Raw genomic sequence first — 11,321 nt, 5'->3', positions numbered from 1 at the left:
TTTTTTTTTCAAAGACATCTGCACGGTTCATATATTTCTCAGTTTTCCAGCTCAGAAGATCCTGATCGCACATGATACAAAGGCAGGTTTCCCTTCCACCTAGGACAACGTTGTCCTGAATTATTTTACCTGTTAGTTGTAACCACCACTTGAAACGTCATTTATTACTTTATTAATATTCTATTCCTCCCTGTGAGACACACACATCTTACACTCAGTCTTGTTAAGGTAAAACACACATCACTACTTTTTGCTATGCTTTCAACAACACTTGTCACAATATAATTTGTAAATTTTGTTGGGTCAAAAAAAAAGGCCTCAGGAAATTTATGGAGGAGAACATTGCTTTGAATAATTGTTTTGATTCAGAACAAGAATTGCAAACAGTTTCAGACTCATGGAAAACATGGAACATTCAGATTCTCTGAAATTTTCTGGTACCTATTCAAGAATGGTAGGGAATGTATAATAATTAATGGGTGAAGTATGTTGAAAACACAGCATTTCTTTCGATTCTGTGATCACTGCCTGTGCCTTTACAATGCTCTTGTCTCTGTTCCAGCTGTTTTCAGCAGACACATGGAAGGAAGAAATCAAACCCGTGTTACAGAATTTATCCTCTTGGGACTCTCAGATGAGGGGGAGCTGCAGTCACTGCTCTTTTGGCCATTCCTGTCCATGTACCTGGTCACCTTCACTGGGAACCTGCTCATGATCCTGGCCATTATCACGGACTCCCGCCTCCACACGCCCATGTACTTCTTCCTCTCCAACCTGTCCTTTTCAGACATCTGTTTCACCTCCACCACCGTCCCAAAGATGCTGCTGAACATCCAGACGCAGAGCAGAGCGATCTCCTACAAAGGTTGTCTCAGCCAGATGTACTTTTTCATGCTTTTTGGAGTATTAGACACCTTCCTCTTGACCGTGATGGCCTATGACCGGTTCGTGGCCATCTGTCAGCCACTGCACTACATGGTCATCATGAATCCCAAGTTCTGTGGCATCCTGCTCTTGGGATCCTGGGTATTGAGTATTTTTAACTCTCTATTACATGACTTACTGATTTTGCGACTCTCTTTTTGCACAGATCTGGAAATCTTTCACTTTTTCTGTGAACTTAATCAGGTGATCCAACTTGCTTGCTCTGATACCTTCCTCAATGACCTGATGATCTATCTCACAAGTGGACTTCTGGGTGTTGTTCCACTCACTGGCATCCTTTCCTCTTACTCTAGAATTGTCACTTCCATTTTGAGAATTTCATCAGTGAGGGGCAAGTATAAAGCATTTTCCACGTGTGGGTCTCACCTCTTAGTGGTCTCTTTGTTCTATGGCACATGCCTTGGGGTGTATCTGAGTTCTGCTGCTGCACAAAACTCCAGGGCAAGTGCCATAGCCTCAGTCATGTACACAGTGGTGACACCCATGCTGAACCCCTTCATCTATGGCCTGAGGAACAGAGACATCAAGCAAGCCCTGGGAAAGCCCTTAGCAGCGGGACGTTCTCAGCATATAAGATGCTTTGTTTCAGGATAAAGACTTGAGTAACAGGGCTCCAAACCCTAGAAAACCTAGATCATGATATTTGTATCAGTTCATAGATTGACAAACTGCAGTCTATCTTTTTACAGTATTGGATTGATAGAAGTTTTTCATACATTACGAGCAACTATTTCTTCTGTCATTTTTAGTGTTTATGTATTTATTTTGAGAAAGAGAGCAGGAATGGGTGTGGAGGGACAGAGGGGTTGAAGGAATATCCCAAGCCACGTCTATCCTATCAGCACAGAGCCTGAAGTGGGGCTCAATGCCACAATTTGTAAGATCTTGACCTGAACCAAATCAAGAGTTGGACACTTAACTGACTGAGCCACCCACGCACCCCTGCCATAAAATATTTAATAAAGGAAATTGGGTGCATCTTAAATGACAGGAAAAGGCAAAGGAATGAGGGTATGCTGTTATTCCTGCCAGGGGAAGGCATCTACCCCCTTAGATTATCTGCTTTAGGAAAAAGGAAATTTGTTATACCCAAGTCATACCAAGTATGAAAGTTTATGTTAACCACTCTAGGAAAAGGTCATATCTGGAACTGGAATCAACATGAAATTAACTCTATAACAACTCATATTTAGTCTGCAAGATCTAATTTTCTTCAACACAGCTGAAAATAGAAGTTCATTGAGGATAAAAATAGAAATCACAACCCATGATTCTTCAATTACTTTGTCACTGATCTACGTGATTCCCCTCGGTAGGCATTACTGGATTTCTACTAATGTTTTGATAGGTTGGACCATCCTCAGGATATATTCCTTGTCAGTTCTTGCCATAATAGTCCTCATTTATAGATCACAAAAGCAAGGTGGGTATTCTGTCAGTGGCCAACTTTGTCATTTCTAAATATGCATCTCGGAAAGTGGGTATGAATAACGGAATAAATCTGTGGACTTGCCATGGTCTTTGTGAGACAGAGTAAGTGAACGCCTTCATTCACCACGCAACCTTTATGCCACCACTTTGATTGGGAAGCTGCAGTGGCATTTTGCTTTAGTGTTAGAGCCAGAATCCAGTTTTCAAAAAAAAAAATGATCTTAGTATTGTCCTTTTTACCCCGTTCACTCTTTTCCAGGTAGAAGGCCACAGGTCTTTTGAATTCTAGCATTTTGGTCAATGTTAACTCTTGCTAAGAAAAAAAAGAGAGAGAAGGCACAGAAGGGAGGGAGAAACAAAGGAGTGATGGAAGAAGGGAATAAAGAAAAATGGAAAGAATGAAAGAATGAGAAACAAGTGGAAGCCAATTTCTATGGAATAAATAGTCCCTCTATGACCATGAAGTGAACAATGTGCTGTCACTAAGGCAGGAGCAGAATGGCAGTGTCGTACAGCTGGCATTCATGAAACATTAGGAACCTGCTGCTTCACGTCACTGCCTTTGGGTAAGGTTAGGAGGAAAATGTTGATCATAATGCATGGCGGTTTTAGAAGTCCATCCTCAACAGGGGTGGGACCTGGGTCACTGAAAAGTCTCAGGTCTGACAATCAAGTGAGAGATTGTGACTCTTCATTTGGGTGACTCATGTCAAACCTCCTCACCTCGGAACTAGAGTTGTTTTTCTTTTAAGTTTATTTATTTATTTTGAGAGAGACAGAGAAACCTAGAGTGGGGAAGGGGCAGAGAGAGATGGAGAGAGGGAATCCCGAGAAGGCTCCATACTGCCAGTGCAGAGCATGACTTGGGGCTCGAGCCCATGAACCATGAGATCATGACCTGAGCCAAAATCAAGAGTCTGCCGCTTAACTGACTGAGCCACCCAGGCACCCCGAACTAGAATTTTTATATTTACATAGATTGTTAGGTCTTTGAAAATTCTATTTTATGCATCCAAATACCATGATCAATCGCCTTTTCCAAAGATCCCGGTGGCTTAATGTGTTGGCAAGAATAAGCTGGCTGTCCTGCTTATCACATTAATGCCTCTGATGGCCACGTGAGTCACATATGGTGTTCGCAGTTCCGGACCACATTCTGTCTCCTGGGGTCAGAAGGAACTCATCTCAACTTCAGCAGCTCCCATCTTAGCTCTATCATACGTGGAAAACCACTACACAGCTGCTCTACTCCTCACAAATTCTTTTCTCAATCTCTTGGTGAATGTAATGACCTTTGAATCCATCTGGAGTGATATTTGGGTAGCGAGTGATTGTGCAAACATGAGAGATCTAATGCCACATTCCTGTTGGCTTGTACCTTGCTTTCCTTGTTATATATAGCTCTATATAGCGGTACATAGTTCTCTCTCTCTCTCTCTCTCTATATATATATATAGATAGATAGATAGATTAGATAACTAGATTATCTAATTTGTTGGCGTACAATGTTTCATAACATTCTCTTATGTTCATTTTTCTATGGTCCACACTAATGTCCACACTTTTATCTCTTACTTCAGTAACTTACGTCTACTCTCTTCACTTCATTTCAGTTTATCTTAACTTCTGTTATTTTTATTATTGTTCTCAACAAACCAACTTTTCATTTCATTGATTTTCTTTCTTGTTTTACTGGTTTATATTTTTATTATCACAAAATCTGTTTGTTTTTATTTCCTATATGCATACACATATATACTGTATAATAACATACTTAGGACCCTGAACTGCTTTTAGAACAGGCCATCACTGAATCTACACTTCAGTCAACTAAGCGATAAAAATATATTTAAATATGCTCATTTGTTCAAGCTGCCATATGGACCTGGGTTTCTGATAATCACTCCATCAAAATATTTGGTTTGCTCAAAAATTCCTTTCCATATTCCATCAAGCATGATCAGTAAAATTCATTCTGTTGTGCATTCATTACATTTTTATTAAAAAATTAGAAAAATCTCACAACTACTTGGATACCTTAATTTCCATCATATATATATATATATGTATATATATATATATATATATATATACACATGTACATATATATATGTGTGTATATATATGTATATATATATACACACATATATATATAAATGTTTATTTATTTTTGAGAGAGAGAGGGAGAGAGCAGGGGAGGGGCAGAGAGACAGGGAGACACAGAATCTGAAGCAGGCTCCAGGCTCTGAGCTGTCAGCACAGAGCCCAATGGGGGGCTCAAACTCATGAACCACGAGATCATGACTTGAGCCTAAACTGGACACTTAACCCGTTGAGCCAGCCAAGTGCCCCTTAATTTAATCTTATCTAAACTTTGCATTTATCTCTGTGGTGCCCTGAGATCCGACGTCAGATGTTGGTTCAGGGAAGAGGAAAAGGAATGGACATGACAAGAATCAGCAGGCATCCCCTTGCAAGGTGAATGTGTTTTAGGTGAAGTGATTACAAAGCTTTTAGACAAGGTACCGTGTGGCTCATCAGACAGGTCAAGATGTGCTGTGTGGGCCCAACTGAAGCCTCTGTGTAGTTGGACAAATCAGAGTATTTGAATTTACCCAAATCCTAGATTCTTTCTACTCATTATTGTTCTCAACTGCCTCTTTGCAAGTGATGCCTTGAATTTTATAAAAGATATTTAGCAGGCTATGAATTCAGCTTATTTTGTAGCACATCCATATATGAGATCTGACTTTGTTTTTGTTCCATTCCCATACTGAGATACAGCTTTGAGAGATCAGAGATTTGATTTATGCAGTTCTGTATAGGTCCTGATTATTGTATTCTAAATAATCTGAGGATCTAAAACCGCTCTCTTTGTCATGTCTTTCTGTAGCCTCTCCAGTGCAATTGAAAGCACTCAGCACACTCCCAACCTTATTCCTTTTCATGGCTGGATAACATCCCATGTGTAGATAGACTACCGTTTGTTTATTCCTTCACCATTTGATGACCATGTGGGTAGTAACCATCTGTTGGCTACTGCCGATCTTTTCCCCACGTAACTACTTTACATCCCAATCAGCAAAGCATGAGGCTCCCAATTTCTCCACATCCTTGTAAACATTTCTCATATTCCATTTGAAAAATAGTAGCCTTCCTATGAGTGTGATTTGGTATCTCACGGTTGTGAGTTGTAGTTCCCTAATGACTGTTGATGTTGAACACGTGCCTCTTGACCCCTTGTATGTCCTCCTTGGGGAAATGTCTACTTAGGTCTTTTGTCCGTTTTCAAATTGGGCTGTTGTTTCTGTTGTTGGGTTTTTGTACTTGATACATATTCCTGATATTCAACTCTTACCAAATGTATAATTTGCAAACATACTGTGCTCTCCTATGGGTTGTATTTCTGCTCTCTTCATAGTGTCTACTGATACACTAAAGGGTTCAATGTGGTCCCATTTTCTTTTCTTTTTCTTTTGTTGTTTGTGCTTTTGGTGTCATATTTAAGAAATCGGTGTCAAAATTCCCCTTGGTCACAGTGTAGGATCCTTTTAACATGTTCCTGGATTCCATTCGCTAGTAGTTTGTAGAAGATTTTTGCAGCTACACTCATAAGAACACTGGACTGTAATTTACATTTCTTGTTTTCTTCGGTTAGGTGTCAGGGCGGTCATGGTATCATCAAACATGTTTTGGAAGAGTTTGAGAAAGTTCAGTATAAATTAAGGTTTGATAGGATTAACCAATGAAGCCATCAGATCCTGGACTTTCCTCTGCTGGAAAGGTTTTTTTTTTAAAAAAAATTATTATTATTGTTCTAATATCCTTATTTGTTATAGATCTATTCAGATTTTTCATTTCTACTTGAGCCACTTTGTTAGTGTATTTCTAGGAATGCATCCATTCAACTAGATTATCTAATTTGTTGGTGTACAATGTTTCATAACATTCTCTTATGTTCATTTTCTTATGGTCCATACTAATGTCCACACTTTCGTCTCTTACTTCAGTAACTTACGTCTACTCTCTTCCCTTCATTTCAGTTTATCTTAACTTCTGTCATTTTTATCAATGTTCTCAACAAACCAACGTTTCTTTTCATTGATTTTCTTTCTTGTTTTACTGGTCTATATTTTTATTATCATGAATCTTTATTATTTCCTTAGGTAGCTTGGAGTTGAGTTTGCTATTATTATTATTAATTATTATTATTAATTATTTCTTTAAGGTGTAAAATTAGGATATTGATTTGAAGTCTTTCTTTTTTTTTTTTTTTTTTTTAGATGTAGACATTTATAGCTATAAGCTTACCCTCTGATCATTGCTTTTGCCAAATTCATAAGTTCTGGGAGGTTGTATTCTTGTTTTTGTTCTTTTTTTAAAAATTAATGTTTATTTTTGAGAGAGAGAGAGACAAACACGAGTGGGGAGGAGCAGAGAGAGAGGACGACATAGAATCCAAAGCAGGCTCCAGGCTCTGAGCTGTCCACACAGAGTCCGGCATGAGGCTTGAACTCATGAGCCGTGAGATCATATCCTGAACCAAAGTCAGATACTTAACTTACTGAGCCACCCAGGTGCCCCTTGTTTTTGTTTTTCTCAAAGTGTTTTATAATATCCCTCATTGTTTCTTCTTGGACTCACTGGTTGGTTAAGTGTGTGTTTTTGAACCTTCATGTATTTGGCAATTTTCTAGTTTTCCTTCTGATACTGATGTCTAGTTTCCCTTCATTTGATTGGAGAAGATATTTTGTATTATTTTAAACTTTTAAAAATTATTGAAGCATATTCAACATTTTGATGTAGTAACAGGAATCATCAGAGTCTCCACTCTCCGCCCCGCCCCCCCCCCCCCCCCCAGGAATTATCTCGTGTTTGCTGGGGTTATATTCTGTTGAGTATTATTCTGAACTGTTTTTGTAATGACTGCATTCTCTTTCATGTGTGATCTCCGATGTCTCTGTTCTTTTAGCTTGGGTGTCAGCCTGCAGTTTGAAAGAGAATTTGTTTAATGTCATGATTGAGGACAACACCAGAGAAAATAGATGGGAGAAAGAAGATATTCTGGTATAATCATAGTGTCCCTCCAGAATCAAGGCTAGAGCAGGCATTGTGGGTTTCTCTGCATTACAGCGGCCATACCTAAAAAGTGGTGGTCTTTTTCTGGGGGGAAAGAGTCCAAAGAGATAAGAACTCCAAAGATGTCTCCCAGGATTAAATCCAGCACATGAGCACATGTTTGCACCGTGGTTTTCTCTTTTAGCTCCAGGGAACAAAATCTCTCAAGGTATAGAGAGACAAAAGAATACTTCATCAACAGGACTGTTGGGAATTCAGCTCCTAAAGCCACAGAAATTCTTAAATGCTTCCACTAGGCCCTCTAAAGTCAATTCTACTAATTTCGGATGATGAGGAAACACAGTTGTGTCTTCCAGAGACCTCATGAGAGGTTCCATCACCCTGCCCTTTCTGGGGGCAAATTCATTAATCTCAGTGGGAAGAAACTTCATGAGTGAGCTCAGACTTTTTTTGTGATAATATCTTGGGGAACCACAGCATTTTCACAGGTACTGGGGAGTATGATAATGATGCATAGACTCTCTTTATTGGCAGTAACTTTATGTTATACAAAAGGATAACAAGTAAAGAAATGTTTGTTAATACAAAATCCTGGCACGTTTAAGTCCCAGATTTTGGAAGTCAATAAGTGGGATGCACTAAAATATCTTTTTGCACCCATCGGTCTCCTCTGGTGTTGGCTATCCATCATGGGGCCTTCCTGTCTCAATGGTTTGTTCTGTTGTTTCACTGTTTTTCCTTTTCCCTGTTAGTGGTATCCCTTTTTAATGCCACTCAACCATTCGTTCTTTCCACAAACATTTGTTGAGAAATTACTGCATGGTAGGAACTAACATATTCTGGGAATAAAGAAATTAATAAGGTATTGTTTCTTCTCTCAAGGTGCTCCTGGTCTAACCAGAGGAAGAAACATAGAAATAAGTAAATGCAATCTCTGATATGGTATTCCAATTCTGGTGAAGTGGGTCCTAAAATAGTAGACTTTTCCTGAGGAGATTAGTGAAGGCTTCACAGTCAAGGTTTTAAATGTACAGAGTTTTGGGGCATCTGGGTGGCTCAGTCGATTAAGCATCCAACTTGAGCTCAGGTCATGATCTCACCTTTTGTGGGATTGAGCCCCACATTGGGCTCTGTGCTGACAGCCCAGAGCCTGGAGCCTGCTTCGGATTCTGTGTCTCCCTCTCTCTCTGCCCCTTGACGAAGGCCTTGATGAAGCTGGAGAATTGAATCCCTAAGTCTTCTTTGCCAGTGGAAGCTGCCTTTCTACCCCAATGGGTTTGACCTCCCCATGCCTAGTGATAGGGTCACCCGCCGCCCCAGTGGCAGTGGCCTCCATACCCACAGTGGTATCACCTCTCCACTTTAGTCTGAGGGGTTAACTCTGCTTTGCCTGAGGAAACAAACGCCTCCCCACCAGGCAGTTGCCACCCCAGACAATGCCAAATCTCCTCATGTCCCACCCTTAACACTCCTCTTTGCTTCTAGATCCATAACTAGACTCATTTGCCGGCAGGCCCCTAAGGATAAGGTGCAGTGTGATCTGTGAGAAAGTGTTCTACACTCCAGAAGAACGACTTGAGTTTTCTAATTTATACAGACAGAAATCCAGGGAACATGTGTGGGAAGGGATAGATTCAGAGTGTGGGATAATGTGGGAAAGAACATAAAGTTGGAACGGGCTGAATGTACTGATATGGGCTCACTAAGCAGAGATTCTGCGTTTAATGTTGCAGCCTGGGAACTTACAGTTTGTTTGGTGGAACCCGGACCACAGGTAGCCCACAGTGAGTGAGTTGGAAATGCCAGACCTGCCTTGGTTTAATGTAGAGTTGTGGATTTAGAGGCTTAGGGAGATTGGAATGTTAGAATGGGTTTATCGGGTTAGACCTACTCACCCGCGCTGGAAGAGTCCAGAGGACATACCTTGCACAATGACTATGAGAAATGGATTGTGAGGGGAGCCACAATATCCTTGATGAGCTCTGGGATTGCTGTTCTCTGTAGGCTAGATCTTACAGTGGAAACTTCAGCCACCGCGTTGGAAAACTTAAATGAAGTGGGAGTAATTGGGTCCTGGGAGGGCAGAGGTCAAGTAGCAGCATCAACAACCAAAGGCAAAGTGGAAATGATTGCTGTAGTGGACTGGAATAGTCTGACTTACTCCAATGGTTGGTGGTGACTAGTTGACCATGGTGCTCCTGGAAGAGAAATTAGGTAGAAAGTCTACTAAATTCTCACTTGATCTGTTTAAGCAGAAAAGTTCAAGGTCAAGTAAACAAAAACTAACCTTAATCAAAAACAGTGAGTCCCAACCTCTCAATAAATTCCCAGAGCTGGTTTACAGACCTAGAACTTTTGGAATGAAAGGGGGCCAAGTCCTCTTGAGGAAGGGCCCCTGTGTACCGCCCTATACTTATTCCATTAATCTTTCTCCTCACCTTCCCCATCAGGACCTTCAGCATTTTACCAGGGTAATTGTAGAGGGTAACTGCTTGAGGTTAAATCTGCATTTCTTTGTCTCTTTTCCACCGTTTCATCAGCCACATGGAATCAGAAAATCAAACATGTGTTTCAGAATTTATCCTCCTGGGTGTCTCGGAAGATGTATTACTACAGCCCCTCCTCTTTGGACTGTTTTCGTCCATGTATCTGGTCACGTTCATTGGGAACCTGCTCATCCTCCTGGCCATTATCACGGGCTCCCACCTCCGCATGCCCATGTACTTCTTTCTCTCCAATCTCTCTTTGGCAGACATCCGTTTCATCTCCACCACCGTCCCTAAGATGCTACTGAACATCCAGACACAGAGCAAAGTCATTACCTATGCGGGATGCATCACCCAGTTGTACTTTTTCATGCTTTTCGGAGATCTGGACAACTTCCTCCTGACTGATGGCCTATGACCGGCTTGTGGCCATCTGTCACCCCCTCCACTACACGATCATCATGAACCCCCGCCTCCGTGGCCTCCTGCTTCTGGCATCCTGGATCATGACTGCCCTGCACTCATTGTTACAGAGCTTAATGGTTTTGCGACTCTCTTTTTGTGAAGAGTTGGAAATCCCTCATTTTTTCTGTGAACTGAATCAGCTAATCCATCTTGCTTGTTCTGATACTTTTCTCAACGATTTGGTGATGTATTTTGCTACTGGCCTTGTAGCTATTGTTCCACTCACAGGGATCCTCTTCTCTTACTCTAAGAATGTAACCTCCATTTTCAGAATTTCATCAGCTGGAGGCAAGTACAAAGCATTTTCTACATGTGGGTCTCACCTTTCAGTTGTCTCCTTGTTCTATGGCACAGGCCTTGGGGTGTACCTGAGTTCTGCTGCTGCACAAAACTCCAGGGCCAGTGCCATAGCCTCAGTCATGTACACAGTGGTCACCCCCATGCTGAACCCTTTTATCTATAGTCTAAAAAACAAAGACATAAAGCAAGCCCTTAAAAAGCTCTTCAGCCAAGAAACGTTCTCTACATAGGGGTATTATTTGTATGAAGACAGAGGCTTGATCGTGAGTAACAATGCTCAAAACCCCACAGGACCTAAATCATGATAATAAGCTCACAGAATGGTAATCTGCAGTTTATGTTATCTCAAGGGTTCAGCCTCTTTAATTTTTCATACATGATAAGTAACTGTTTCTTCTGTATTTTATTTAAAACTTTGATCTCTCATATTTTCGGAGGTCAGTGTGGGAAATAGAATCCAGTGCATGAGTTTTCAGCAGCAAATATACGTAAACAGGAGGTTTAGTACTTATAATATTATAGGAAGAGCTAGAGGAATAAATGTGTAATGCTTCCCATGCCAGATGAGAGCAGCTGCCCTCAAAGAAAATTCTGCTTTCAAAGAAAATTTACTTG

The 11,321-nt window shown here is 40.7% G+C and overlaps 1 protein-coding gene and 1 pseudogene across 1 annotated transcript; both read left to right on the top strand.

Moving 5' to 3' along the window:
- The first annotated feature begins 571 nt into the window (after window positions 1-571).
- LOC131508500 (olfactory receptor 7A10-like) lies at window positions 572-1,551 on the top strand. The gene has a single exon (XM_058723529.1). The coding sequence runs from the start codon at window positions 580-582 to the stop codon at window positions 1,537-1,539; it is 960 nt and encodes a 319-aa protein (XP_058579512.1). The 5' UTR covers window positions 572-579; the 3' UTR covers window positions 1,540-1,551.
- Window positions 1,552-9,999: 8,448 nt separating this feature from the next.
- On the top strand, window positions 10,000-10,936 carry LOC131508498 (olfactory receptor 7A17-like; annotated as a pseudogene).
- Window positions 10,937-11,321: the final 385 nt, after the last annotated feature.

The sequence above is a fragment of the Neofelis nebulosa genome, chromosome 4, assembly GCF_028018385.1.
Source record: "Neofelis nebulosa isolate mNeoNeb1 chromosome 4, mNeoNeb1.pri, whole genome shotgun sequence".
Classification (NCBI taxonomy): Eukaryota; Metazoa; Chordata; class Mammalia; order Carnivora; family Felidae; genus Neofelis; species Neofelis nebulosa.
Note: the sequence above shows the minus strand (reverse complement) of the source record. Positions and strands in the feature narration are given on the sequence as shown.

Bases quoted from the DNA above. Each gene is read 5' to 3' on its own strand.
- LOC131508500 (XM_058723529.1), top strand. From the start codon at position 580: ATGGAAGGAAGAAATCAAACCCGTGTTACAGAATTTATCCTCTTGGGA.